Genomic DNA, 23,963 nt, shown 5'->3' on the forward strand with positions numbered 1-23,963 from the left:
GGACACGCTTCAGGGACACGGGTTCCAGGGCTCAGGCGGTTCCTTGTCACTGCTCAGAGCCTTATGCCTGTGGATGGTCCTGCCTGTGGGGTGTGGGGACACTTCACTCGTAAGCAGACTTCACTCGTTTGCAGGGATTGCAAAATGCCTGGTTCGTGTAACTGTCTCTTGCGTCAAGCTTCCAGGAAGGAAGCCCGATCATCTTTCCGGACAATGAGGAAAAAGTGAGAAGGGACAGGCAGGCAGAGGGGTTGGGGCAAGGTCTGCTTCAGCCAAACGGCAGGGATTGAAATCGATCACGGAGGGGGCCTGGCACACAGCCCCCCGGGTCCATCCATCCCCAGCATCCCGATGGTTCCGAGCCTGTCCGGAGTCAGCCTGGTGTGGCCCCAGGTTGAAAAGCCAGTTCCCGAGGGTCCGAGAGCCAGTCCCGCACGCAGTGAGCACGGTGGGGGTTTGGCCCTGGGAGTTCTTTCCTGCCCCTACCTAGCATCAGGCCTGAAGAGTTTCTGTTTGGGGTGTGGGGAGTGGCAGGTGCTGTCTGGGACTCCTGGCTTGCCCTGGGCTGCGCTGGCCTCGCACAGGTGGGGCTCGCTGTGCCGGTTTTGGTCCGGTGGCCCGGTGCCTGTGCTCAGTGCTGTTCTGTCTGGTCACGCACTGCCCTGTGTGTGTGTGAGCGGGAAGAGGGGACAGGCCTGCAGTGCCTGTGGGTGGACACGCGGGGAAGTCCCCTTACCTCCCCACCCTGCTCGGGGCGCACCTTCTTCTTGATGAGACGGAGGGTCCTCGAAGAGCTCCCTGCGTGAAAATCCGCAGAAGGTGGCGGAGGGGAGGGACAAGGCCTGCGCCCCCGGGCTCCGTGGAGTCTCCTGATGGTCAGCGCTGGGCGCCGCACAGCCCCCTGAGGACCCCAGAGCTCCGTGGTGGCAGGGCTGGCACTCCAGCTCTCCAGCCTTCTGCTGGCTGCCGGGGTGCACTGGTGGCTTCCAGGCGTCGTGTAGGTGGCACCCCGGGTGGAAGTTCCGTGGGGTGCGGCCTTCGCGGGCGCCTGGTTTTCCCTACCCCCACCCCGAAACTTCTTCCTCTTTCCCGGCACCCCTGGCCGCTGCCTCCTCCCTCCTTAGACCGATGGAAGTGAAGTCAGCCGTGTTGCTGCTTTTGCGACTGGTCAAGCTTAAAGTCTTCGAGTTTCCTCTCTGTTGCGACATGGCCTTTCTCATTAACAAAGGTGCACACCGACCTTTAGTGGGCCACCCGCTCAGGGCCACTTGGTTTGCCTCTACCGCTTAGGTTTTGGCCCTCACCCAGCAGTGCTCAGGGCTCCTGGCGGCCAGGGACCAAGCGCCCTACCCACTCCACTATCCTTCCAGCCCCAACGCCGATGACGAGTTGGTCGTAGTAATGTCTCGGGCACGTCGTGTTCTTTGGCCCTCCGGGAGGCGTTTTATAGGCTTGGAAATGACCCTCTGGCGTTCTCAGCTCGTGCCCCTTTTGGAAGGACTTTCTCCTGTTTTGGTTCCGGCCTCGTCCCCTGTCGGCGGCTTTACTCTGAGGCTGCCCTGGTGATGGAGAGTGACTGCAGTCGGGCCAGGTCCTGCTGTGGTCTGACGCTTGTGTCTTCGTTGCTGCTTGCTTTGGCCTCTGACCCCCAGGGGCTCCTGTGCTGGGGGCTCTGCGGTTGGGGTGTTCGTGCAGTGCTGGGCGTTGAGCCTGGACTCCTGCCTTTCACGCTCAGATTTCTTAACTCCTTGGCATCTGTGCCTTCATCTGTGGGTGGAGTCAGGAGACACAGATGTGCTGTTCACCGAAGTGCCTGGCTCTGCACCCAGGACCTGCCCCTGGTGAACTTGGGGGCCGTGTGGACACACCTCCCTGCCGACCTGGAAGTCTTTTTTTTTTGCTTTTGCTTTTTTGGGTCACACCCTGCAATGCACAGGGGTTACTCCTGGCTCTGAGCTCAGGAGTTACTCCTGGCGGTGCTCAGGGGACCATATGGGATGCTGGGAATCGAACCCGGGTTGGCCGCGCACAAGGCAAACGCCCTACCCGCTGTGCTATCTCTCCAGCCCTGCCCTGGAAGTCTTAAGCAGCTTTTTTCTTTGCTTTTTCTTTTGCAAATAGGTTGCATCATTTTAATAAAGGGTTTGAGATATAGTATTTCACCATACCGTCTGCACACCAACAAACGTACTGTTTATTTTTATTTTTCTGCAGTGCTGGGACTCAAATCCAGGGCCTCACACATGGGGCGCAGGTGCCCCCCTGCTGGACCCCCCCCACACACATACACCCCGTTCAGTGCTTTTCAAGTGTGGTCTTAGATCTGTGAGTCTCACTACAGTCGCGGAGAGAATGTTTTAGTTGGTCTCCCCGTTTTGCCCTCATCCCGTCTCGAGAAGTCCTAGTTGCTTTAGGGTTTGTCATTCCCGACGTTTCCTATCGAGGGAATATATGACACGTGGTTTTGGGGTCTGGCTTTCTTCCCTGAGGACGTTTTCAAGATTCCTCTGAGTTGTCGTGTGCCAGTTCTTGCCGGGTGGGGGACACTCGACTGTTCTCTGGTTGGGGGGGGGGGGTGTTCTCCCTTGCTTCATTCTTATGCTGCTGCTCTGGCCTTTCTCCTTTTTGAACAAGCCTCCGGTGAACACCTGTGCTCTCAGTTTTCAGTGGCCATTCACTTCGTTTGCTTTTTTGTTTTCCTTTTGGCTGTGTGCCTGGGAGTGGACCTGCTCGGTCACAGGCCTTCTCTGTTCAAGGGAAGCCGTTCGAAAAACTCTCAGAATAGTCCCTAGCATCGAACCTTAGCCAGCTCCTTCATTGTGGCTCTTCGGTCTCACGTGCCCCTCGTGTCTTACGGAGTCTGGCCACAGGGCCTCAAAGGACTTCTATTCTGTAGTTTGTTTTGCTTTCTTGATACATTAAGTACAAACTTAATTTCACTTTTCTGACTTGTTTTCTTTGAGTTTTAATCCTGTTCCTTTTTAGACTTTAAGGAAGACTTTCACGCAGCAGAACTGCGAGGATGCCGCAGCTTCGACACGCCCTGCCTCGCCACCCCCCCCAGCTTCTCGCTTCAGTGGCAGGGGACGCCCCATTGGACTCCCTTGGGTGGCCGACGTTTGTGAGGTTTGAGGGTGCTGAGGTCATGAGTGGGGTCATTGCCTGGCCTTCCCACTGCCCTGAGAGCCCTCGGCGCTGCCCTTCCCGACCCTGGCAGCTGTGGGCTTTGGGGTGGGCGGGGCCTCTCCCCAGGTCCAGGGGACACAGGGCCACCTGCGTGCCAGAGAACAAGCACCGCCCCGTGAGCTGTATCCTGGCTTTTGTTTGTTGGGGGCTTACTCTTGTTCCCGGGATCACTCCTGGTGTGCTGGGGATCTTGCTGGCAGCGCCTTAGCGCTTAGCTCGGACGGTTTCTCCAGCCCCTCCACTGGCTTCGCTCTTTTTCCTTTTCTTTTCCATCTCCAGAACATCCTGTTGTTGGAATCATTCTCTGCAGCCTTAGTGATCTGCACTTGAGGTTCCTTTATGAGTTTCTATGCTTTCAGAACCTTTTCTTTTCTTTTTTTGGCCCAGACTGAATGGCTCTTAGGGCTGCTCCTGGTTCTGTGCTCTGGGGACACTCAGGCCTTGCTAGGGCAAAACCGTATAGGTGCCAGGGATTGAACCAAATGCAGAGAAAGTGCCTTCCTCTAATGACTGTCTCTCTGGCTCCATAACATTGGGGTTTTGTGTTTTGGGTCCCATCTGGTGGTGTTCAGGTGGTGCCCTGCGCTCAGGAAATACTCCTGGTGGTGCTGAGGGGACCATATGGGATACTGGGATTGAGCCTGGGTTGGCCTTGCCAGGCAGGCGCCCTACCTGCTGTGCTGCCACTGCAGCCCTGCCCCCCAACATGGTACCCTCTTTTTATTTTTTTTTATCTGTTTGTTTTGCTTTTTTTGTTTTTGTTTTTGCTTTTTGGGTCACACCTGGTGATGCACAGGGGTTCCTCCTGGCTCTTCACTCAGGAATTTCTCCCGGCGGTGCTCGGGGGACCATATGGGATGCTGGGAATCGAACCTGGGTCTGCCGCATGCGAGACAAATTCCCTACCCACTGTGCTATCGCTCCAGCCCGTACCCACTTTTTAGTGGTGAGTAACATTTCATTGTTGGGGATGTATTAACTTTTTATCCATCTGTTTACCGAAGATGGTATGATCTTGGTTGCTTCCAGCTTTTGACAAGTATGTCTAAAACCATTGTGAACATCTGGGTAGGTGTTCGTGTGGGTGTTAGTGTTGAGCTCTGGTGGAGAAACACGACAGTGCGAGTGTCCGGCTGTGGTGAGCCTGTGCTCTGTGTCACTGACGTTCCTCAGGCGAAGCCTCGTGGCATTGACCTTGCCGTGTGCTCACGTGGCTTGCGGGCTGCTTTCCACTCGGAGGGGAGAGCCACCGCGTCAGTCACACAGCACTTAGGGCCCCTCTGGCTCTCAGTGACCTGCATTGTTTGACCACTAGCATTTTGCAGTGTCCTGACTTTTTTTCTGTTACCAGCTCTGGACATTGTTGCACGTGACTCTACTCAGGAGACAAGGGCGATAACTGGGCCAAAGGACGTGTTACTGTTAACTCATTTGATATTGAGTTAATTTTTTTTTTCTTTTTGGGTCACACTGCTCCTGGCTCTTCACTCAGGAATTACTTCTGGCGGTGCTCGGGGGACCCTATGGGATACTGGGAATCGAACCCGGGTCAGCCATGTGCAAGGCAAATGCCCTACCTGCTGTGCTATCGCTCCAGCCCCTAATGAGTTAATATTAACACATTATTTTGACCCCTTTTTTGAGTAATATTGATCCCTTTTGATACCTATGGTCAGAGAAATTGCATCTGTCTGTACTTTCTCCACCAGTTTCCCAAGTTTTCTATCAGACAGAGCTTCACCAGGGCCTCAGTGGTAGAGCACTTTGCGTGTGGATTGACTTGATTGATTTTTATCACGTATTTTGTTTTGCGGCCACCCGTGATGGTGCTCAGGGCTTACTCCTGCCTCTGCTTTCAGGGATCATTCTGACTGGGGCCTCAGGTGCGAGCATTGGACCCGGTTGGCCGCATGCAATGCAGGCGCCTTGCCCACTTACTATTTCTCTGGCCCCCGGTTTGTTGCGTTTACTGTCGGGCACTGAAGAGTAACATGCTTCCCCCCCGTGCTTTATCTACATTTGCCAGCTCTCCTGGTGTCTTCCAAGGACACGGGTGGGTTTCAGTACTGACAGCTACGAGACAGATGTGCTTGCAAGATGCTGAGCACGTGCTTGGCCGGGTCAGACACGGGCGCCGCTGTCGCTATTGTGTGTGGTGGTGGGCGGCTTCCGCTAGGGATCATGTAGTCACAAGGAGTTGATGGTGGGCGCAGACTCCCTCCTCGTGGGAGCCCGGAGGCCTGTGACCCGCTGGCTGACCGCTTGCTGTGCTTGTTACCCTAGAGGGAGGTCTAGACCAGAAACGCCAAAAGAAGCTCCTGACCTACTTCTATTTGCATCTCCCCGTGGGTCATCACGTTTATTTAAGAAGATTGTGGGCGTGGGTGGCCCTGCTATGCTCAGGAGCACCCACTCCTGGGATGCCTGGAGGGCCAGATGGCCCCAGGATTGACCCCAGATTGGCAGCGTGCAGGACGGCACCACGCCTGCCGCGTTACCTCTCCAGCCCGGTGGTCTCAGGGCTATACAACAGCCTTCGTGACTGTAAGAGTGTCTCCTCTTCTAAATTCAGACGAAGTGGAAAATGTCAGTCACACTGAGGAAAGTGGAAGAGGCATGGTTTGTTCCTTCTAAGGTCCCTGGGAAGGTGGAGGTGGCCTGCGAAGGACGATGAGGTGGGGGGGGGGGGGGATCCAGGCAGGGGGAAATCGCAGTGGAAGGCTTATGCACCTTAAAATATAGCAGGGCCTCTTTTGCAAACCACAACACCCAAAAGGAGAGAGAGAAAACAAAGGGGAATGCCCTGCCACAGAGGCGGAGGGGGGGATAGGGGGGATGAGGGAATGGGGGGTGGACTGGGACCCGCGGTGGTGGAGGATGGGCACCGGTGGAGGGATGGGTATTTGATCATTGTATAATTGAAACCCAAGCACAAAAATTTGTAAGTCTACAACTGTACCTCATGGTGTCTCACTAATAAAAAAGGAAAGGAAAAAAAAATATATAGCAGGGGCCCGAGCGATAGCACAGTGGGGAGGGCGTTTGCCTTACACGCTGCTGACCTGGGTTCGATCCTTGGCATCCCATATGGTCCCCTGAGCACTGCTAGGAGTGATTCCTGAGTGCAGAGCCAGGAGTAATAGCTGAGCATTGCTGGGTCTGAACCCCCAAAAAATTTTTTTTAGAAAAAGCAGGGGTTTTTTTTGTTTTCTTAAAAGTATGTTATAAATTAAATTTAAAGACAAGTTTTCAAAAAAAAAAAAAGACAAGTTTTCATTTTCAGCTTTACTGTAGAAAATTGCTGGGCCACAGTACGGAGCAAGAGCAGAGTGCCAAGGTTTGTTTGTTTTTTGGGCCATTCTTGGCGGTGCTCAGGGGTTATTCCTGGCTCTGCACTCAAGAATCACTGCTGGCGGGGTGTGGAGGACCCTATGGGCCACGGGGATTGGACCCCGGGTGACCCGGTGCAAGGCCTCTTCGTCCACTCTCTCAGGCCCTCGCCCAAGGGTTGGAAAGGAAAGTGCGGGGGGCTTTATCTGCCGTGGACCGTGCTGGGAAATAGGCCTTTGAGGAGCGGCTGCCTCTCTCTGCCCTCGTCACACTCAGTTTACCTTTATTGCTTGTAGAAGTAATCGCAGCCCCTATCAGGAAAGCATCGGTTGCCTGCGCTTTGGGTCACTGACCAAGTCAGCAGGCCTGGGTGATGTTTGAGTACCTGGAATGTCTCGGTCAGGATTGCCCAGCTCTGCCTGAGGGGTGGGAGGCCGTCCCACCACCTGGTGCCACCTGCCTCCCGGCTCTGCCCTGGGGCTTCCTTTGGGACCAGCAGCGGCTCATTCGCTAGGATGGACAGGAAGCAGAGGCCGGGTATGTGGGGCTTGTTGTTTAGGTTTGGTTTGGGGGCACTTCCGGTGGTGCTCGGGGCTTAGCCCTGGCTCTACTCGGGGTGCCTCTCGGAGGGGCTGGGGAACCGTATGGGGTGTCGGGCTAGAACCCGATCGGCTGTGTGCAGGGAGCGCGCTCGGCTGCTCTCCGTGCTCCCTGGGGTCTCTTCTGGAGAGCTCTCGTTTCCGTTTGCTTCTTGAATTTCTCGAGAGTTGGAGACTTTGTTCGTCATTGATTCTCTTCATTTGCAGTTCTGGGCTCACCTGGTCTGTTTCTTTCCTTAGAGCCGTGGGGAGGGTTTGTTTGGGATTCTGGAACCCTCCTCGGGGCCCGTTTCGTCTCAACTGTCCTGCAGCTGGGAAGGCAGGCCCAGAGAGAGGAGGAGGAGGCTCCTCCCAGCAGCCCTGGCATCAGCAGGCCGGGGGACCGCCGTAATTTTGAGGGTGTGTGTGTGTTTAATTAGACCGCGTCCGTGAGAGTGAGTGCGTGTGTGGTCTTGGACACAGTCCAGTCGGAGTCCTCCCTCGGTGTGGCCGCCGTGAGGACAGGGGCCGCGCACACGTGTTGCTCCTCACCAGAGGCTGTCACTACTTGGTCATGCGGGGGGAGGTGGTGGCTGGTGGTCCCCTAGTTGCCGTGTGGGGGAAGAGAAGGTGCAGAACCACCGGGACTGTGCGCGTGCGGGGGCTTTGGGGGTTGACACCCACATTTGCAGGACAGGCCCTTGCGGCTGAGCCGGCCTCTGTGTATGCTGTGTCAGACGTGTTGAGAGGCCACGCCCGGTGCTGCTGGTGGGGCCGCTGGGCCACTTCCGTCCTGATGTGCTCTCAGCATGTGCTCTCACTTGACTGCCTGCCAGTTTTTGAGGGGCCGCACCCAGAGGTGCTCCGAGGCCACGTGCCTGTGATGCTGGGCGGGAAGTGGCCTGTGGTCGGGCCCTTCACCCCTGCCCTGGGCTTTGTTTTCCTTGTTTTCTGGCCACACCCAGCTTTGCTCCTGGCCCACTCCTGGCCTGTGCTCAGGGATCCTTCCTCGCGTGTTGGGACCACATGCAGTGCAGAGATGGAAAATGCCGAATAACGAAGATGCTCAGAATCTGAGTTGGAAATAAAAAGGTTTATTGAAAAGTAGAAGAGGAAAGAGACTCCCTAGGTCAGGGGAACTTCTTACAGGATTGCTAAAAATGGCTGGTTTTGTGGGGTTTTTTAATCGGGGAAATTGGGTCTTTGTGTTTCTTATCCAGTGATAAGAACGTTGCCATAACATGAGAGGATTCTGTTGGGGGGTGTGGCAGTTTTGGCCACTGGCCATGGGGGTTACCCTGTGTCTCTCGTCTCTCCCACCTGAGGTCTTGGCAGAATCCAAGATCTTGAGGAATTGTTAACTCCCCATTTCTCAGAAAGAGTCCAGGAATTCCCAGAAATGTAGGATGGAGCAGTCAGAAACAGAAGCGCTCACCCCAGCCGGCCGGAGAAACCGAGGCAGCCTCGTTCCCTCTCTGGCCTCTGCTGACTGGAATGCGCCTCGGAGTGGCACTACCCAGTGGGCTTCCTGTCACATTCCAGCTTCTGGAGCATTTCTCTTTGTAGGACTTGATTTATTTATTTATGGTGTCACCGTGAGATACATAGTTACTTAATTGTTTATGATTGGGTTTTTCAGTCATACAATGTTCCAACACCCGTCCCTTTACTGGTGTTCTTTCTCCACCACCAGTGGCCCCAGGTTCCCTTCCACCCCCGGCCCCATCCCCTCGCCCTGCCTCTATGCCAGTTTTCCCCTCTCTGCGCCCCTCCCCCACACCTTTGGGCATATCATTTGACCTCCTTTCAGCACTCAGTTCTTGTCCAGAGCGATCATTTCTGTCATTGTCATAGTGGTCCCTTCTCGATCCTAACCGCACCCTCCTCCCCCACTGGTGGCAGGCCTCCAACCTTGGACCGGCCCTGCTGGGCCCTGTTTTCATTATCCTTGGGTCTTAGTCTCATACGACGTGTTTTTATATCCCGCAGATGAGTGCGGTCATTCTGTGTCTGTCCCTCTCCTTCTGACTCGTTTCAGTCAGCCCGGTGCTCTCCATGTCCATCCATTTATAAGCGAATTTCGTGACTTCATTTTTCCTGCTGGCTGTGTGGGGCTCCATTGTGTACTTATACCAGAGTTTCTTTATTCAGCCCCCTGTTCCCGGGCACTCGGGTCGTTTCCAGAGTCTGGCTGCTGTGAATGGTGCTGCAGGGCACAGAGAAGTGCACAGGGCCCGGCGCACTCCCAGAGCCGGCGTGGCTGGGTCAGATGGGAGCTCGGTTTCTGGTTACTTGAGGAATGCCCGTCTTGTTTCCCGAAAGGGCTGGGCCAGTCGGCGCTCCCGCCGGCAGCGTCCAGTCCCTTTCCCTTCGGAGGACTTGGGAAGCGACAGAGGCGGCTGCGGGAGTCAGACTGCCGCGTGGAAGTGGCAGTGGTGCCCAGACCAGGAACGGCCTCTCGGGGCTGCCGGGCTTCTCTGGGTCCAGACGCCGTCCTTTCTGCAGACAGCAATCGAGAATCTGGTTTCTTCGTTCTCAGCTCTCAGGCTCCTGGGCTGTCCCTTGGCCCTCCTGTACTGTGTCGCCCTTGGGTTGGTTCCGCCAGAACCTGTGGATGCAGTTAGGTTGTTGCTGTGATGCGCTGTGGGAGTCAGTGTCGGTGTTGCTGCCCGGCTGGCTGGCTGGCGGGGCCTGACCTGCACTCAGGGAGTGGGGTCCAAGCAGGGTCCCGTGCCCACGGGCAGTGGGGTCCTCAGCGTGTCCCATGCCCGCCGCGCGCCCTGTGCAGAGTGTGCACTTCAGGTGGGACAGGCCCGGCCGCGGCAGCTTGTCGCTGGGCTGCTTCCCGCGCGAGGCAGATTGTCCTGCCCTCAGGTCCATGGCCGTGTGAGGTCATCCAGTCCGGCGCCGACCTCTGTACTTTAACCGTCATGGTTTGATTCATTTTTACCTTTTATTGTTATTGTTATTATTAGCTTCCTGGCCACTCCAGTGTGCTTAGGGGCTGCTGCTGGCTCAAAGTCACTCCCAGTGGCCCTGGGGGAACCAGAGGGCACTGGGGATGGAATTGGGGGAGCTGTCCCCCAGCTCCCAGCTATGGGGCCACACCCAGGGGTGCTCTGAGCCCAGGGAGAGTCCTCGCGGGGCTTGGGGGACCACGTGGGGAACCAGGGCTGGAACTCGGGTTGGCTTCCCAGTGCCGGGGCCCGGAACACGCACCCAGCACACGCCCCATGAGCTCCTCTTTCACACCTCGTGTCCTCAGACTCGCAGAGTGGCGGAGCTTGACTCAGCCCCAGCGCTGTGTCCCTTTGGCTTTCCTGTCCCCCCCCCCCCCCCCCCCCGCGTCACTGTCCGCTTGACGCCGTGTCTCCTCGGGACGTGGTGCCCGTGGTTCTGAGGCGGGGCCGCCTCTGCTGTTCCCTGCGTCATGTGGCCGCGTGTCGGCCCCGTGTCTGCATCTCCGTCGTCCCTGGCCGCGGTGATGACAGTGTCCTCTCCATTGCAGGCGGCGCTCCCTGTGGCCCTGCAGCCTGCTGATGCGGTGACCGGGAGGACTTGCCACGATAGCCTGTAATGGGCAAGGAGCCACAGAGAAGAAAACGTTTCTTTTAGTTTTAAACTTGGTTTGAAAGGTAAGACCGCTCGGATTCTCAAGGGGTTTCCCCGGCCGTCCCATGGGGAAGCAGCATCTCGCTGAGCTCCCAGGCGGGGAGAGCCAGCGGGGGCGTCTGGAGCCAGGACTCTGGGGCCGGGGGGCTGGAGGCCCTGCAGGAAGGTGGTGGCAAGCCTTTCTGGGTGCCCAGCACTGGCCGGGCCGCTCTCTGGCCCCTGCTGAGGTCTGTTAAGTCAGTCTCGGGCTTTTGCTCTTGGACTCTGGTGGGCTGTGAGCAAGGCGCCACCCTGACCTTGACTGCTTGTGCGTGTCACTGGTGGCAGAGGAAGACGCTGCTACGATCTCTCCACTTCACTCCTCTCTGCCTCGCCGCGTCTCGGACAATTCCTTCCCTGCAGTGCCCCAGCTTAGAGACCTCAAGTCACTGCAGCTGCTTCTGAAGCCCCTTTACTGAGCACGCGCTGCCCTGCTCAATCGGGCTGGGTTTTTTGGGTCAACCCGCCACCCCCCCTTTTTGGGCCACACCTGATGGTACTCAGTTACTCCTGGCTCTGCACTCAGGAATTACTCCTGGGGGCTGACGGGCCATGTGGGATGCCAGGGATCGAACCCCCGTTGGCCGAGTGCCCGGCAAGTGCCCTGCCCACTGAACTATCTTTCCAGCCGCGTCCCGCTCAGTTTGCGCTGCAGAGGTCCTCCTGGTGAATATATTGGCTTCCCGGGCCAGAAGTGCGGATGTTCTTAAGGTGTTGATGTAGTCGAACAGGGGCTGGGTGTGGCTCATCGTAAAACACCTGAGTTGCAGGTGTGAGGCCCTGCTCCCTGTTTTGAAAAGAAAACATTTTTATAGAGTTTATAATTGCAGTTTAAAATACCAAAAGAGCTCGTTCAGTTTTCGGTAATAGGAACCTGAGAAAGAGAAAATTGTTTTTCCGGATTATAACTTCTCAGTTGTGGCGTTCAGAGTTCGTTCCCATGGACACCTACTGCAAATACGGAACTAATCTGTGTTACTCTAGTGAGATTTTATAGGTTCCACTTACGTTGACACACCCGACGGGGCCTCATACCCAGGGGACCGTGGGGGTGGGGGGTCGACCCCGGACAGTCCTGCCCCAGCTCCCTCACTGAGAGTGTCTCGGCAGTCACGGTGGTGTGGCATCCTGTTTGGGAGTTTTATAAAGCTCGTACAGGATCGAATTTTCGTGTTTGTCTGTAGTTGCAGGTCATTAAATTACAGATAAATAGTTTCCAGTTGAAGATAGGTAAAACGCGCCCAGTTGCGTAACCAAGTGGATTTTGTACTACCCACTTTTCCTCTGAGCTTGCAGTAAGGTCTGAAAAACCATCATTTTGCTGTGGTTTGAGCGAGAGGGCAGCCTCCTGCTGGCCGTTTGCAGCGAGAGCCGCGAGCCCTCTTCAGCCCTGGCAGCGCGGGGGGCGGCAGAGTGGCACACCTGTGGCCCCGGAAGCTCCCGGCACTTGTGTTTGGGGGCCACACCTGGCAGTGCTCGGGGATCACTCTGTTCACTGCCAGGGAGCAGCTCTCGCTGCACTCTGCCGGGCCCTGCAGAGTGGTCAGCTGTTGTCACACTGTGCTCACTCTCTCGGAGCTGGCCAACTGTGTTCAGCTTGGAGTTAGTAAGCGCTGTCAGGACTTCAGTAGTCACCGTTCAGCAGTAGTGCAAGGCTATTCCCATTCAGAACAATTTATTTATTTATTTACTTATTTTTGCTTTTTGGGTCACACCCAGCAGTGCACAGAGGTTACTCCTGGTTCTGTACTCCAGAATCACTCCTGGCGGTGCTTGGGGGACCATATGGGATGCTGGGAATCGAACCCGAGTCGGCCCCGTGCAAGGCAACAAACGATCCTACCTGCTGTGCTATCGCTCCAGCCCCTCAGGACAATTTAATCTTGGAATTTAGCCTAGAAATGAGAAACTCACAAGAACCCTTGACCTCTGATAAGCGTGAGTGTGTTTCAGTGACGAGAGTGGGCGGGCAGGCTGTAACCATCTGGTATTTTCCTCTTTGATGATTTTGTCTAGGAGAACCCCGTTGTGCTCTATTTTCAGGGTTCTTTGTTGGTTCGGGGGCCACTCCTGGCTGCCCTCAGGGTTTGCCTGGGGCGCTGTACTCAGGGGTCACTCCTGGTGTGCACGGGCCCAGGTCAGCTGCGGCTCCTGTGCTCTCTCGCCCTCCTGTTGCGAGAGCCACCCCTGGAGGTGCTCCCAGGACCACGTAGAACTAGAGATTGAACCCAGGACCTTGACCTCGTGCCTGGCATGCCGCCCCTTTGAACCGCGTCCACGGGCCCTCCCCGGGGAAGCCGGTCAGCATCTGTTGTGACTGGTCATTCTCAAGGTCTCCGGGAGGTCACAACCATCTCTCAGACTGTTGACAGAGACTGCTGGATCTCCATCTCATCCACCTTGGCCCAGGGCGAGTCAGTCGGACGCGGGCGCATCCCGGCTCCCCGGCGTGGCTGGCTACTTCTGATGGAAGTTCCATTTTCAGTTTTGATGCCGGGGTAGGAATTGCCCTGGTGGGCGACACTCTGCCCGGTGTTCTTGTTCCGACGTGGCTGCTTTGGGCTGCGTATGCTGAGTGTCCTTCTCCAGCTCTGCCGTGACACCCCCTGACGGCACAGGGGCCGGAGAGACAGTGCGGCGGGCAGGGGCTGGTCTTGGATGATCCTTAGGCGCAGGGCTGAGTGTGCCCGGAGCAGTACTGGGTGGTGTCTCCCCCACCCTTCAAAAAGAAAAGAAGAACGCGTAGCCATGGTGCGGGACACCTCAGCGTGAGCTCTGGGGCTGGACCGGGCCGGACTGGCTCACTGGGCCGCCCGTGCGTGAAGCCCAGGCCAGAGAGGTGCCACCTGTAATGCACACAGCTGACCCAGCTCCACCCGCCAGCCCCACCAGGCATGACCCCTGAGTGCCCCAGGCGGGGCCCACCCCTAGACCCCCACCCGAAACCAGAGAGGACTCTGGGCCGTGGCCATTGCGGATGGACAGAGTGCAGGTCGGTCCCTCGGCTCCTTCCTGCCTGGGAAGCTGGAGAGCCGCATCTGCCCCGCGCGCTGCTGGCGACGGTCGGGACGCTGCTCTGCCGTGGGCCGCCTGAGGCCAGGAGCGGGAGCTGGGCGGTGGCGGGTGTCCATCGGGCGTCCTCTGCAGAGGCCTCTCTGCTGCCCCTTGGACCCGGCTCCGCCTTGGCGCTGCGGGAACCGTGCTGATGGGACAGGTGGGGGAGGGGCGGGGCGGGGGCGGCCTCCTTGCCTGTCGGCCGTGCCCACCGCGTGCCTCACGTTCCCGTCGAACGGCCTCGCAGCCCTTTGTCCAGCCTGGCCAGAGGGTGGCTGCAGTCGTGCCTGTGGCGTGGACCCAGCGCAGGCCCTGAGTGTCCGTCCTGAGTGTTCATTCCCCCAGGACGTCGTTTCTTCCCTTTAGGGCGGGGGTGCTGAGCCCCGTTTGGGTTTTGCGTTGCTCCTGGCATTGAGTGGGGGTGGGGGTAAGGGGTGGGGGTGGGGGCTGCTTCTGGCTCAGACCAGGAGGTTGGAGGCCCGGCCTGGGATTCTTCCCCCTTCGAGCCCTCCCCCCCGCCTTGTCATTTTGAATTAGCTATGGAATGAAGTCCATCCCTGGAGAAACTCATCGTTGAGATCCTGGGTAGGTCTACAAAAATCAGCACTGGTCTGTCCCCACCTGGGCACTGGCCTGTCCCCACCATGGGGAGAGTGCCCCCGAGGGGCCGCCCCGTTGCCTCCTCTCCCTTTTGGGCACGCTTTTTTGTTGTTGGTTTTTATTTTTCTTGCGAGAGATACGGCTGGCTGCACTTAGAACTCACTCTTGGCCGGACCATCTGGGGTCCCGGGGGTCGAACCCGTGTTACCATCATGCACGTCCAATGCCCTACCCACTGTACTGTCACTCTGGTCCCTGGCACCTTTTTTTTTTTCTTTTTATTATCAGTGACTGAGTTTCTAACCTGTTGTCCGGACGCCTTTCCTCGGAGTTCCCCGGGGCAGGTTGTTCCGCAGTTTGCTGTGGTGATCGGGGTGCTGCAGCCGTTCAGACACGCGGCCAGGGCAGGGGTGCTGGGCGCAGTCACGAGGCTGGCGTGTACTTAGGGAAGGGCTCGTGGGCAGGCCTGCGGTGTCAGGCAGTTGTCCTCCGCTTTGACCCAGATCTGACTCTGACGCTCTTCCCGGTCGCGTCTTAGGGTGACCCCAGCATGGCGTGTGCATCCTGGGCTCCCCGGAGGGCCCGCGTGGCTGCGGGGGGCTATGAGGGCTTTGAATGTCATTTTGAAAAGGGAAACACTTGGGTGGGGACATACCTGCAGTGCCTGGGGGATTGTGAGTGGCGCCGGGGATCGAACCTGGGTCGGCCAGTGCGAGGCCGGCACCTGCCTCCCCGCTGAGCTGTCTCTGGCCTTGCGGTTTGAGCTGGCGACGTGGCGAGGTTCTTCTGTCGTTCCCGGCTCGCTGCTCCTCTGCGGGTAGGACGAGCAGCTTTGGCGGGCGTGCCGCTCCCGTGCCCGGGGCTGCCCCTCTGCCGTGAGCCCGTGGGCTTGGAGCGCGCAGACTGTGACACAGTCCACTGAGCCGGGGGAGCGCCGTGACTTTCTCCTCTACCCTTCATCTCATTCCGGCACACGCACCGTGGGGGGCCGTTGCCCGCCCAGACGCCCAGCACCACCCCCACCCCCAGCTCAGCTTGCAGACAAAGTCTCCGTTTTCAGTGCTGTTGGCCGTTTGTGGTTCTTCGACTCGGTTTTTTTGATATCCCGCACATGACAGATTTTCTCGTTTTCCTTTTTTGTTTCCGGGCTACACGTGGCAGTGCTCAGGGTTTACGCAGGAATCCCTCCTGGCGGGGCTCAGGGGCCATCTGGGGCGCCAGAGATGGAACTCTTCTCCTCTGCACTGTCACTCCGGCCCTCTTTTTCGCCTTTTGCTGTGTAGGTGGTGACACCATACATAATCGTGTGTGTATAGATGATTAAAACTAAATTCCTGAAATTCCACAAAATTTAAAATAGCGATAAGTTGGTTTTTCCATAATTATCACACCGTGTTTGATGGGGTTCAGATAGTAGGCAACAAATTTAGAAATATAGGGCTGGAGTGATAGCACAGCGGTAGGGCGTTTGCCTTGCATGCAGCCAACAGGGCCGACCCGAGTTCGATTCCTCCGCCCCTCTCGGAGAGCCCGGCAAGCTACCGAGAGTATTCGATATGCCAGACACAGTAACAACGAAGTCTCCAATGGAGACGTTACTGGGCCCACTCGAGCAAATCGATGATCAACGGGAGGGCCTTTACCTTTACACACACATATATATGTATATATATGTATATATATATACATATATATATACATATATGCCTCTCGGAGAGCCTGGCAGGCTATTGATAGTGTCCCGCCCACATGGACAGACTCTAGCAAGCTCCCCGTGGTATGTTCGATGTGCCAAAAACAGTGACTATAGCAGGTCTTATTCCCCTGACCCAGAAAGACCCTCCAATCATTGGGAAAGATGAGTTCGGAGAGGCTGGTAAAATAGCAGGGTTGGTACGTATAGAGACGTTACTGGTGCCCACTCGAGTAAATCGGGGAACAGCGGAATTACAGTGATGCAATGATAAGTTGGTAGCACTGTGGCACTGTCCTCCCGTTGTTCATTGATTTGCTCGAGTGGGCACCAGTAACGTCTCCACTGTGAGATTTGTTACTGTTTTTGGCATATCGAATAAGCCATGGGGAGCTTGCCAGGCTTTGCCGTGCGGGCGGCATACTTGGTAGCTTGCTGGGCTCTCCGAGAGGGATGGAAGAATCGAACCCAGGTTGGCTGCGTGCTATCGCTCCAGCCTGATAAGTTGGTAAAAGCAGTTTTTCAAAAACGATAGCTTTAACCAGGTATATAAATTCAAATAATTTGATGTTAATCCATTTAAACTTTATTTGAAATAGGTAAGTCTGACAAGTATGCGATTTATTAAGAGTGAAGAGAGGAGAATTTTTTAAAATTAAGGGAAATGTGAATAGCCTACAAAACCATAAAAGTGTGCTTTATCCTAAAAGAATTCGGAATATCGGCTTTGTGTTAGAAAATACTGTAGATATTCCTTGTTTGCATCCACAAGCAAAAGATTGTAATAAAAATCTTTAGATGTAAAAAGAAATCACCTGAATAACAGAACAGTCGGTATAAATAAAACATTAAATCGTTATTGAAAAAGAGAGTATACAAACCCTTGGCAGGCTAGAGATAAATGGGCCTTCCTGATTCTGGCAGGGGCAGCCGTCAGTGCCATCAGGGAATCAGTGCCAGGCAAAGTGCCGAGAAGTTTGTCTTTTAAAGAAGCTTCTTTAATGTTTTTTTGTAAAACTGGTTTGAAGGCTACAAATTCCGTAAGCTGTTTCCTGGCTGTTCTTCAGTTCTGAGTGGTGACTCAGCCTGGCAGAACAGTCCTGGTGAGGTGTCGGTTTCCCTGAGTCTTTCTTACCCTTCCCGCCGTTCTCTTCCTACTGCGGGAGTCTTGTTGGGTAGGTTTGCTGTGGAGTTTCTGGACTACCCCTTTTTAAAAAAAAAAAACAACAAAGATTGGGGGTGGGGTGGTGTTGGCGGTGGTGCACGCTTGGGGGTGCTCCGGGCTTACTCCTGGCTGTGCACTCGGGCCTTTCCTGGCGGTTTCCGAGGCCCAAATCCCAGTCGGCCGTGTGCAGAGCAAGCTCCCTTCCCTGCTGTACTCTCCTGGCTCCAACTCCAGGGCATTCTTTCTTAACCCCAATTTTATTTTATTTTCAGAAAGTTGTTCACAAGCTTTACATTCAATATCCCAACACCAGTCCCACCACCATGACCCCTTCCCACCACCAGTATTTCGAATTGTCCCACCACCACCCAAGCCCGCCCCCAAAGCAGTTTCTGCATGTTTCATTTTGTGTGGCTTGTTATGAATAATACATTAAAAATGATCCCAAAACATTTCCCTAGAGGAAAATGCATGAAGATTGTTGTATCTCGCCCTGGAGCCATTAGGCCCTTGTATAAGAGATCACTAACATCTCGTTCCAGGTTGAGCCTTATGTTTATGTGCTAATATTTACTTCCTTTTGGATCAAGATCGATGGCCTCTGCCCTCGCCCCATCAACTGTGGTGTGCTGCTCCTGGATCATCTGGGTCTCGGGGCCTCCCCGCCCTGCTGGGTCAGGGGCCGCGTTTAGAACAGCCTCTGCTTGTTGGGGCAGCTGGGGTGCGGGTGGTCCTTTGGACCCTGGAGCTGTCCGTGCCGCCTGCAGGGCCACGGCACTCCCATCCAGGTGCTCTCGTGCCGAAGATCGTTCCTTGAGGGGCCTGAGAGGGGACAGCGGGGAGAGAGCTTCCCTGCGGTGTCCAACCTAGGTGTGGGCCTGGCCCCCATGTGGCCCTCCGAGCCCCCCTGGACTGATCCCCGAGCACTGCCAGGTGGGCCGTGTGCCCTCTCTGACCCCCAAGAGAGCATTTTGAGGTAGACAGGATCGGAGCGTCCGGTGGACCCTGATGTCCGCATGGGCGTGGGTTTGGTGCGGCAGCTCCCGTGATGAGGTTCCTTGGGCCACGGCGCCAGCTCTCTTCCCGGGCCACAGCCCCCCAGTTCAGGACTTGAAATCCGCAGGTCTGGACGGACTTGCTTCCTGGCGCCAGTGTTGCCGGCCCCTCCTGATACTGGCTCTCGAGTGCTCCTGATATTGACTCCAGAGTGCTCCTGATACTTCGAAACCCGGGGCACAGTGTCACGAGTGCAGCGGGGGCTCGGCATGGTTCCCCCCACCCCCTCGGCACTCGGCTCCTCCCTGCCTTCTTGTCACCTGAGGGACAGTGACAGCAGTTGTAGGATGCGGTGGCCTCATGTTCCCGCAGCTTGGCAGGCCCAGCCGCACGGCCCGGGGCTTTGCAGGGCAGCGCTTCCCAGGCTCCCGGTCAGCTCCTGGCCAGCTCCTGGCCAGCGCTCCTGGAGGCAGGTTTTCGTTGCTCCTTGTAGAGTGACACCATCTTTCCCATGTCACGGCTGCTGGCGGTGGTGTTTACCGCAGACTCTGGAGTGCTCCGTGTGCTGGGTCTCGAGTGCTCCTGATCCCGCGAAACCCCCACAGGCTGGGCAGTGGGCAGGGTGACCCCCGGTGATGCTGGTGGGCAGCACTGCTGCCCAGATGCGTGTGCCCCGCCCTCACACCCTCTGTCCCCTCATTGGACTTTGCTTTCCGGTTGTTAGCCTGTCTGAAATTCTAATTTCCTTTTAGCACCTACAAGTAAAGAATTGTGGTAGTGACTAGGAATGTTTTCTGAAAAGGGACAGACCTTGCCCGCCTTGAGTCATTCTGCAGGTTTTGTTCGAAACATTTAGTTATAAGAGACTGTAAACCTAAACTGACATCTGAAGAATTCATGCGAAGGAGAAATGTTTTTATTTGATTTGATTTTTTAGAAATGTTATTTTAAAGACTCTTGTGTTCTGCGTTTTGTTTAGACCAGCATGTTTTGGAAATTCGATCTTCACTCATCATCCCACATAGACACCCTCCTAGAAAGAGAAGATGTGACACTGAAAGAGTTAATGGATGAGGAAGATGTTTTGCAAGAATGTAAAGCCCAGAACCGCAAACTTATCGAGTTTCTGTTAAAAGCAGAATGCCTCGAAGATTTAGTCTCGTTCATTATAGAAGAACCACCTCAAGACATGGACGAGAAGATCAGATACAAGTAAGAGCGTTCAGTGTCCTCGCGTGGGACTCGGGGGCGGGGTGGGGGGTCAGTCTGGCCACTCGTGGGTCTGATGGTCGTGGCAGTGGGCTCCCTGAGCACCGAGGCACGCTGGGCTCAGAGCACGGACATGCTAGACCGCAGTGGAAGGTTTTGTGCTAAAGAGCAAAGTCCTTTATAAACAGTGATAGAGTTTCTTAAAATAGCAAGTAAGACCATGCAAGTAAGTATCTTCTCCGCTTAGCAAATTGGAAAAGCGAGATTAAGTGACTCTCCAGGCTCACGTGGGCCGTTTCAGCCTGAGCCGTGGCTATGGGGAGAACATGGCTGGTAAATTTAATCTTGGCATTTTGTGACCCGAAACGAAGCGCCTGGGTCTCGGGGAACTCGCCCGCTCTGCGCAGGACCAGCTGTGGTTGTGCGGGCCGGTCGCCCGTGCCCCCCACCTTCTGGCCTGCGCTGTCCCCCGTGGCGGGTGTGATCCCTGCAGATTCACTGCGTCGGAGCCGAAAGGACCGGGGTTCTGTTTTGTTTTTATCTGCAACTCTTGAGGTCCTCGGCAACCCAGCAGCAGGACGCGTTCAGGTGAAGCGGCGGCCTGTGGGGCGCCGGGGAGATGCGCGGGCCGGGAAGGGCGCCTGTCGCGGTTCTCCCCCGTGCCCCGTGGAAGCCCCAGCCTGCCCCGCTGCCCAGGTACCAACTGTCCGCGGGCACAGTCGGACTGCCAGGTTGCTGGGGCCTGGGTCTGCAGGGAGTCCTGTTGTTCTCTGCCAGCCTTGGAGCGTGCGCCCAGAGCTCAGCGCCCTGAGGGAGGGCGAGGAGGGCGGCCCCGGGGGCTCGCATGTCCCCCAGCCAGCCCTGCCTGCACAGCCAATGTCTACGTGAGGGCTGCCTGCTGGTGGCACGCCCCTCTGTCTGGCAGGACCCTGCCTGGCTCTGGTCTGTTTTGTCCCGGAGCGAAAACCCGACTTCGTCCCTGGGGACATACAGACGTGCTTCTGGGCAGGACCGACGTGACCCCTCGGGGCTCGTGACTTGGCCGAGCCCGCGTGCAGCTGTGTGTGGTGGGCAGCAGGTCTGAGCTGGGCCCAAGCTCCGGGGTGGAGGCAGCCCGGGCCGCTGCCGGCTGGGCGGGCCGAGTGTCACTGGGGTCGCTTCCTGTGGCCCGCCCCAAGGCTGCTCGCTGCCCATCAGCCGGGTTGGTCTTGTCGGAGCCTCGGAATGGAAGGGCAGCGCCTCGAGCACGTGCAGGGGAGGCCGGAAGCAGAGGGGAGGGTGGGCTCTGGCCCTCGGGAGGTGGCGCCTGCTCCTTGCCCAGGGACAAGTGGCAGCGGGGTGGCAGGAGGCCCGCGCATCGCTGAGGAGCTGGGACACGGCCAGGCGTCAAGGCTCCCGGGCTGTGACTCGTCACCGCCTCCCCACTGTGTTCTTAGGGGACGGTTTGGGGCCTCCCCCGACCACCTCCGGGGCTGTGGCTCTGCTGTTGCCTGCTGTGGTGGCCTGTGGCCTCCCTGCTCTGGCCCGCTGTGGCCTTTGCCCGTTGTCCACCTCCCTGTCCTGTGACTGGTCGGCTCTGTGCTGTCGGCAGGGAGCGGTTCAGAGCAGAGCAGCGAGCCCTGGGTGTGCGCGTGCCGTGGACACTGTCCCGCCGCCCTTCTCCCTGGGCAGTGCTCGGTGGGGGGCATGCGCCGGGTGGGGGTTTCCAGAGCTGTAGCCGGAGTCTCCTGGCCCACCGTGGTGACCGTGACAGGTGCCAGCCTGTTGTGGGCGTCGTGCCTCGGGGAGTTGGTTCTCCTGAAGGTGCAAGGAGGGCCCTGGGCAGCTCGTGTGCAGTGCTCGTCCCTGGAGCCTGCCGCCTCCTGGTGTTCCTCCACGTCCTGCACTGCTCAGGCTCGCCTGCCCTGTGCTCAGGGGCCAGAGAGGCGCGTGGGCCCTGCAGAGCGGCCTCTGGCAGCTCCGATCCCGGCTGCTCTGGCGTCAGGGGGACCGGGTTCCTCGTGAGGCCGTCTCGAAGCCTCGAGGCGGGGTCGAAGATTCCCGTCCCTTGAGACGCCAGCAGTCGGTTGGAAAGGCCCTGCTCGTCTTCAGCAGACAACTGGGTAACTTTGGAGTTTCCGCCGCGCTTCTGGGTCTGTCTTGGGCGAGGTCCCGAGAGTGTCTGTCCTTCCAGGTACCCCAACATATCCTGTGAGCTGCTGACCTCGGACGTGTCCCAAATGAACGACAGGCTGGGCGGGGACGAGGCCTTGCTCATGCGGCTGTACAGCTTCCTCCTGCACGACTCCCCCCTCAACCCGCTGCTTGCCAGCTTCTTCAGCAAGGTGCTAAGTATCCTCATCAGCCGGAAGCCGGAGCAGGTAACCGTCCCCTGTCGGCCCGACGGCCACTCCGGGATGGCGCCCGGAGACTCTGCCCCGGGGCTCCGGGCCCAGCCGCTGCCCTGAGGGAGAGCGCGAGTCTGGTGGCTGTTGGGACGCGAGCACTTTGGGCGAGCAGCTGCACGTCCCAGTCGCTCAGATGGAACTTGAATCCGGAGCCTTTCCCACCCGTGTAGGGGTTCTGGGTTTATGCAGATGGTGATTTGGGGTGGAGTCGACACAGAAACTTGGGTGTTTGGCTCACGGCGTCCGGGTTCGGACTGCCGGGACGGAGGTCGCCTCGCGTGCGTTCCTGCCACGGTGCCTTCTGCGCCTCCTTTTGCCTCCCGTCCTGACCTGCCTTGGCACCGCTTTGTTCTGAAACTCCTCGGGAAACTGTGTGCCTGCGGCTGTCTGGGCCCTCTGGGAGGTGCAGTCCTGGCTGCCCGCGGGAGTGCCCTCACCCCGGCTGCGGCGGCTGTGATAGTTCGCGGCCATGCAAAGACCTGGCACCCTCCCACCCCGACCTGGCATTGGCAGACACGGGGGAGTCATGCTGTCTTGAGCTCAGGACATCTGTCCAGGGACGTGCACGCAAATCGTGCTCCCAACCGGGAGGCCGAGGCTGCTGTAACACCGTCCCTGCTGCCCAGGGCCCCGAGGCGGGGGGTGAGGGCCCTCTCCGGCCTGGACAGTGCAGTAAGCGGCATTGCGGTGAGAGTTTTCCGGCCTGTGTGTGGTTAGCTCCGGGTCCACGCCATCCCCGGCACCTCTCCGGTCTCTGGGAACCTGAAAGAACGTTTCCCATGGCGGGAGCTCCCAGTAGGGGCAGCTGTTCGCGGGGCTTAGGATAGGCTGAGCCTGCCAGTGAGTGCCACGGGTGGCGCTCGCTCAGTGGTCTTGTTGTGTCCCGTCCCCTCCCCCATATACACATACACATACACATACACACTCCATGCTTTATAGGAGCCACTGCAGGACTCAGTGTGAGACGGTTCCGTTCACGCTCATGCTGCCGACGCTTGCCGGAGCCGCAGTGTGTTCAGGGATCACGAATCCTTTACGCTGAAGTTCAGCCAAGCCCTGTTGCGCCTCCCCGGCTTCCTTCCCTGGTCCCTGACAGGGAGTTCAGCAGCCCTCACTCTCCTCAGGGTGCCCCCACCCCTCCTGCTGCCCCGTTTCCCGTGGCCACCTGGGTGGGCCTCATGGGCCCCCGGCTGGAGGGCAGGGGACACGGGCCTGGCTGCGTCCGTCTTGGGTTTCCTCTGCTCCTGCTCGGGTGTAATCTGGCTTCCAGACGCCCGCCCTTGCCCCGGAAGCAGCGGGGTGGGGTTCGCCCGTTCGCGAGGCGTCTCGGGTCTGGCCCCTCCTCGCTGGCTGTGTGGAGTGGGCGGGGATGCCGGGAACTGCTCGCAGGCAGTGCTCTGTGTGCCAGGCACCCCCTTAGGGGCGGGGACTCAGGATTGCCAGCAGCTGAATGGTCCCCGCTGAAGTCGCGTTTCTTTCCGTTCCGATTGGTTTCTCCAGATCGTGGAATTCCTGAAGAAGAAGCGGGACTTCGTAGACCTCATCATCAAGCACATAGGGACGTCGGCGATCATGGACCTGCTGCTCAGGCTGCTGACGTGCATCGAGCCCCCGCAGCCCAGGCAAGACGTGCTGAACGTGAGTAGGCGGGGCCGGCCGCGGGTCCTGCTCGTCTGTCCGCTCGGATGCTGTCCCGTCTCTCTCGTCGAGGAGGGGAGGCGGCAGCGGCGTGTGCAGGGCCGGGGACCGAGCTCATTGACACGGGCCGTGCTTCGTGATGGAGCGAGGGGCTCCGTGCCTGCCATTCGAGGGCCTTCTGGGGGGCTCTGGGTAGCAAGCGAGGGCTCTGCCCGAAGCCTCCTGTCCCTCTCTGTCTCTCGCCCGGCTTGCTTTCTCACCCCGGTCCATCTTCGTGGCTTTTGAAAAATGTCTGGACCATACGAAAGGGGGCGTAGGAGGTACACTTTGCTCTGCGCCCAGGGCTCACTCTTGCGGTACCCGGGGCTCATTCCTCGAAGTGCCCCGCGCTCACTCCTTGCAGTGCTCAGGGTCATTTGATGCCAGGATCAAACGGGTTGCCAAGTGCCTCGGCTGACCCTGTTGTGACCCTTGAC

At 57.6% G+C, this 23,963-nt stretch overlaps 1 protein-coding gene across 3 annotated transcripts in view; it reads left to right on the forward strand.

Annotated features, from left to right (window-relative positions):
* PPP6R3 (protein phosphatase 6 regulatory subunit 3) overlaps nt 1–23,963 on the forward strand; it is a 78,296-nt gene that overhangs the window by 18,864 nt on the left and 35,469 nt on the right. For all 3 annotated transcript variants that reach the window (XM_056131995.1, XM_056131996.1, XM_056131997.1), the window contains exons 2-5: nt 10,603–10,729; nt 19,233–19,465; nt 21,636–21,822; nt 23,350–23,487. In XM_056131995.1, the coding sequence (XP_055987970.1) occupies nt 19,239–19,465; nt 21,636–21,822; nt 23,350–23,487 (552 nt within the window). In that variant the 5' untranslated portion in view covers nt 10,603–10,729; nt 19,233–19,238. The remainder of the gene's footprint in view (nt 1–10,602; nt 10,730–19,232; nt 19,466–21,635; nt 21,823–23,349; nt 23,488–23,963) is intronic.

Source organism: Sorex fumeus, unplaced genomic scaffold (assembly GCF_029834395.1).
Source record: "Sorex fumeus unplaced genomic scaffold, SorFum_2.1 ptg000093l, whole genome shotgun sequence".
NCBI classification, from domain to species: domain Eukaryota; kingdom Metazoa; phylum Chordata; class Mammalia; order Eulipotyphla; family Soricidae; genus Sorex; species Sorex fumeus.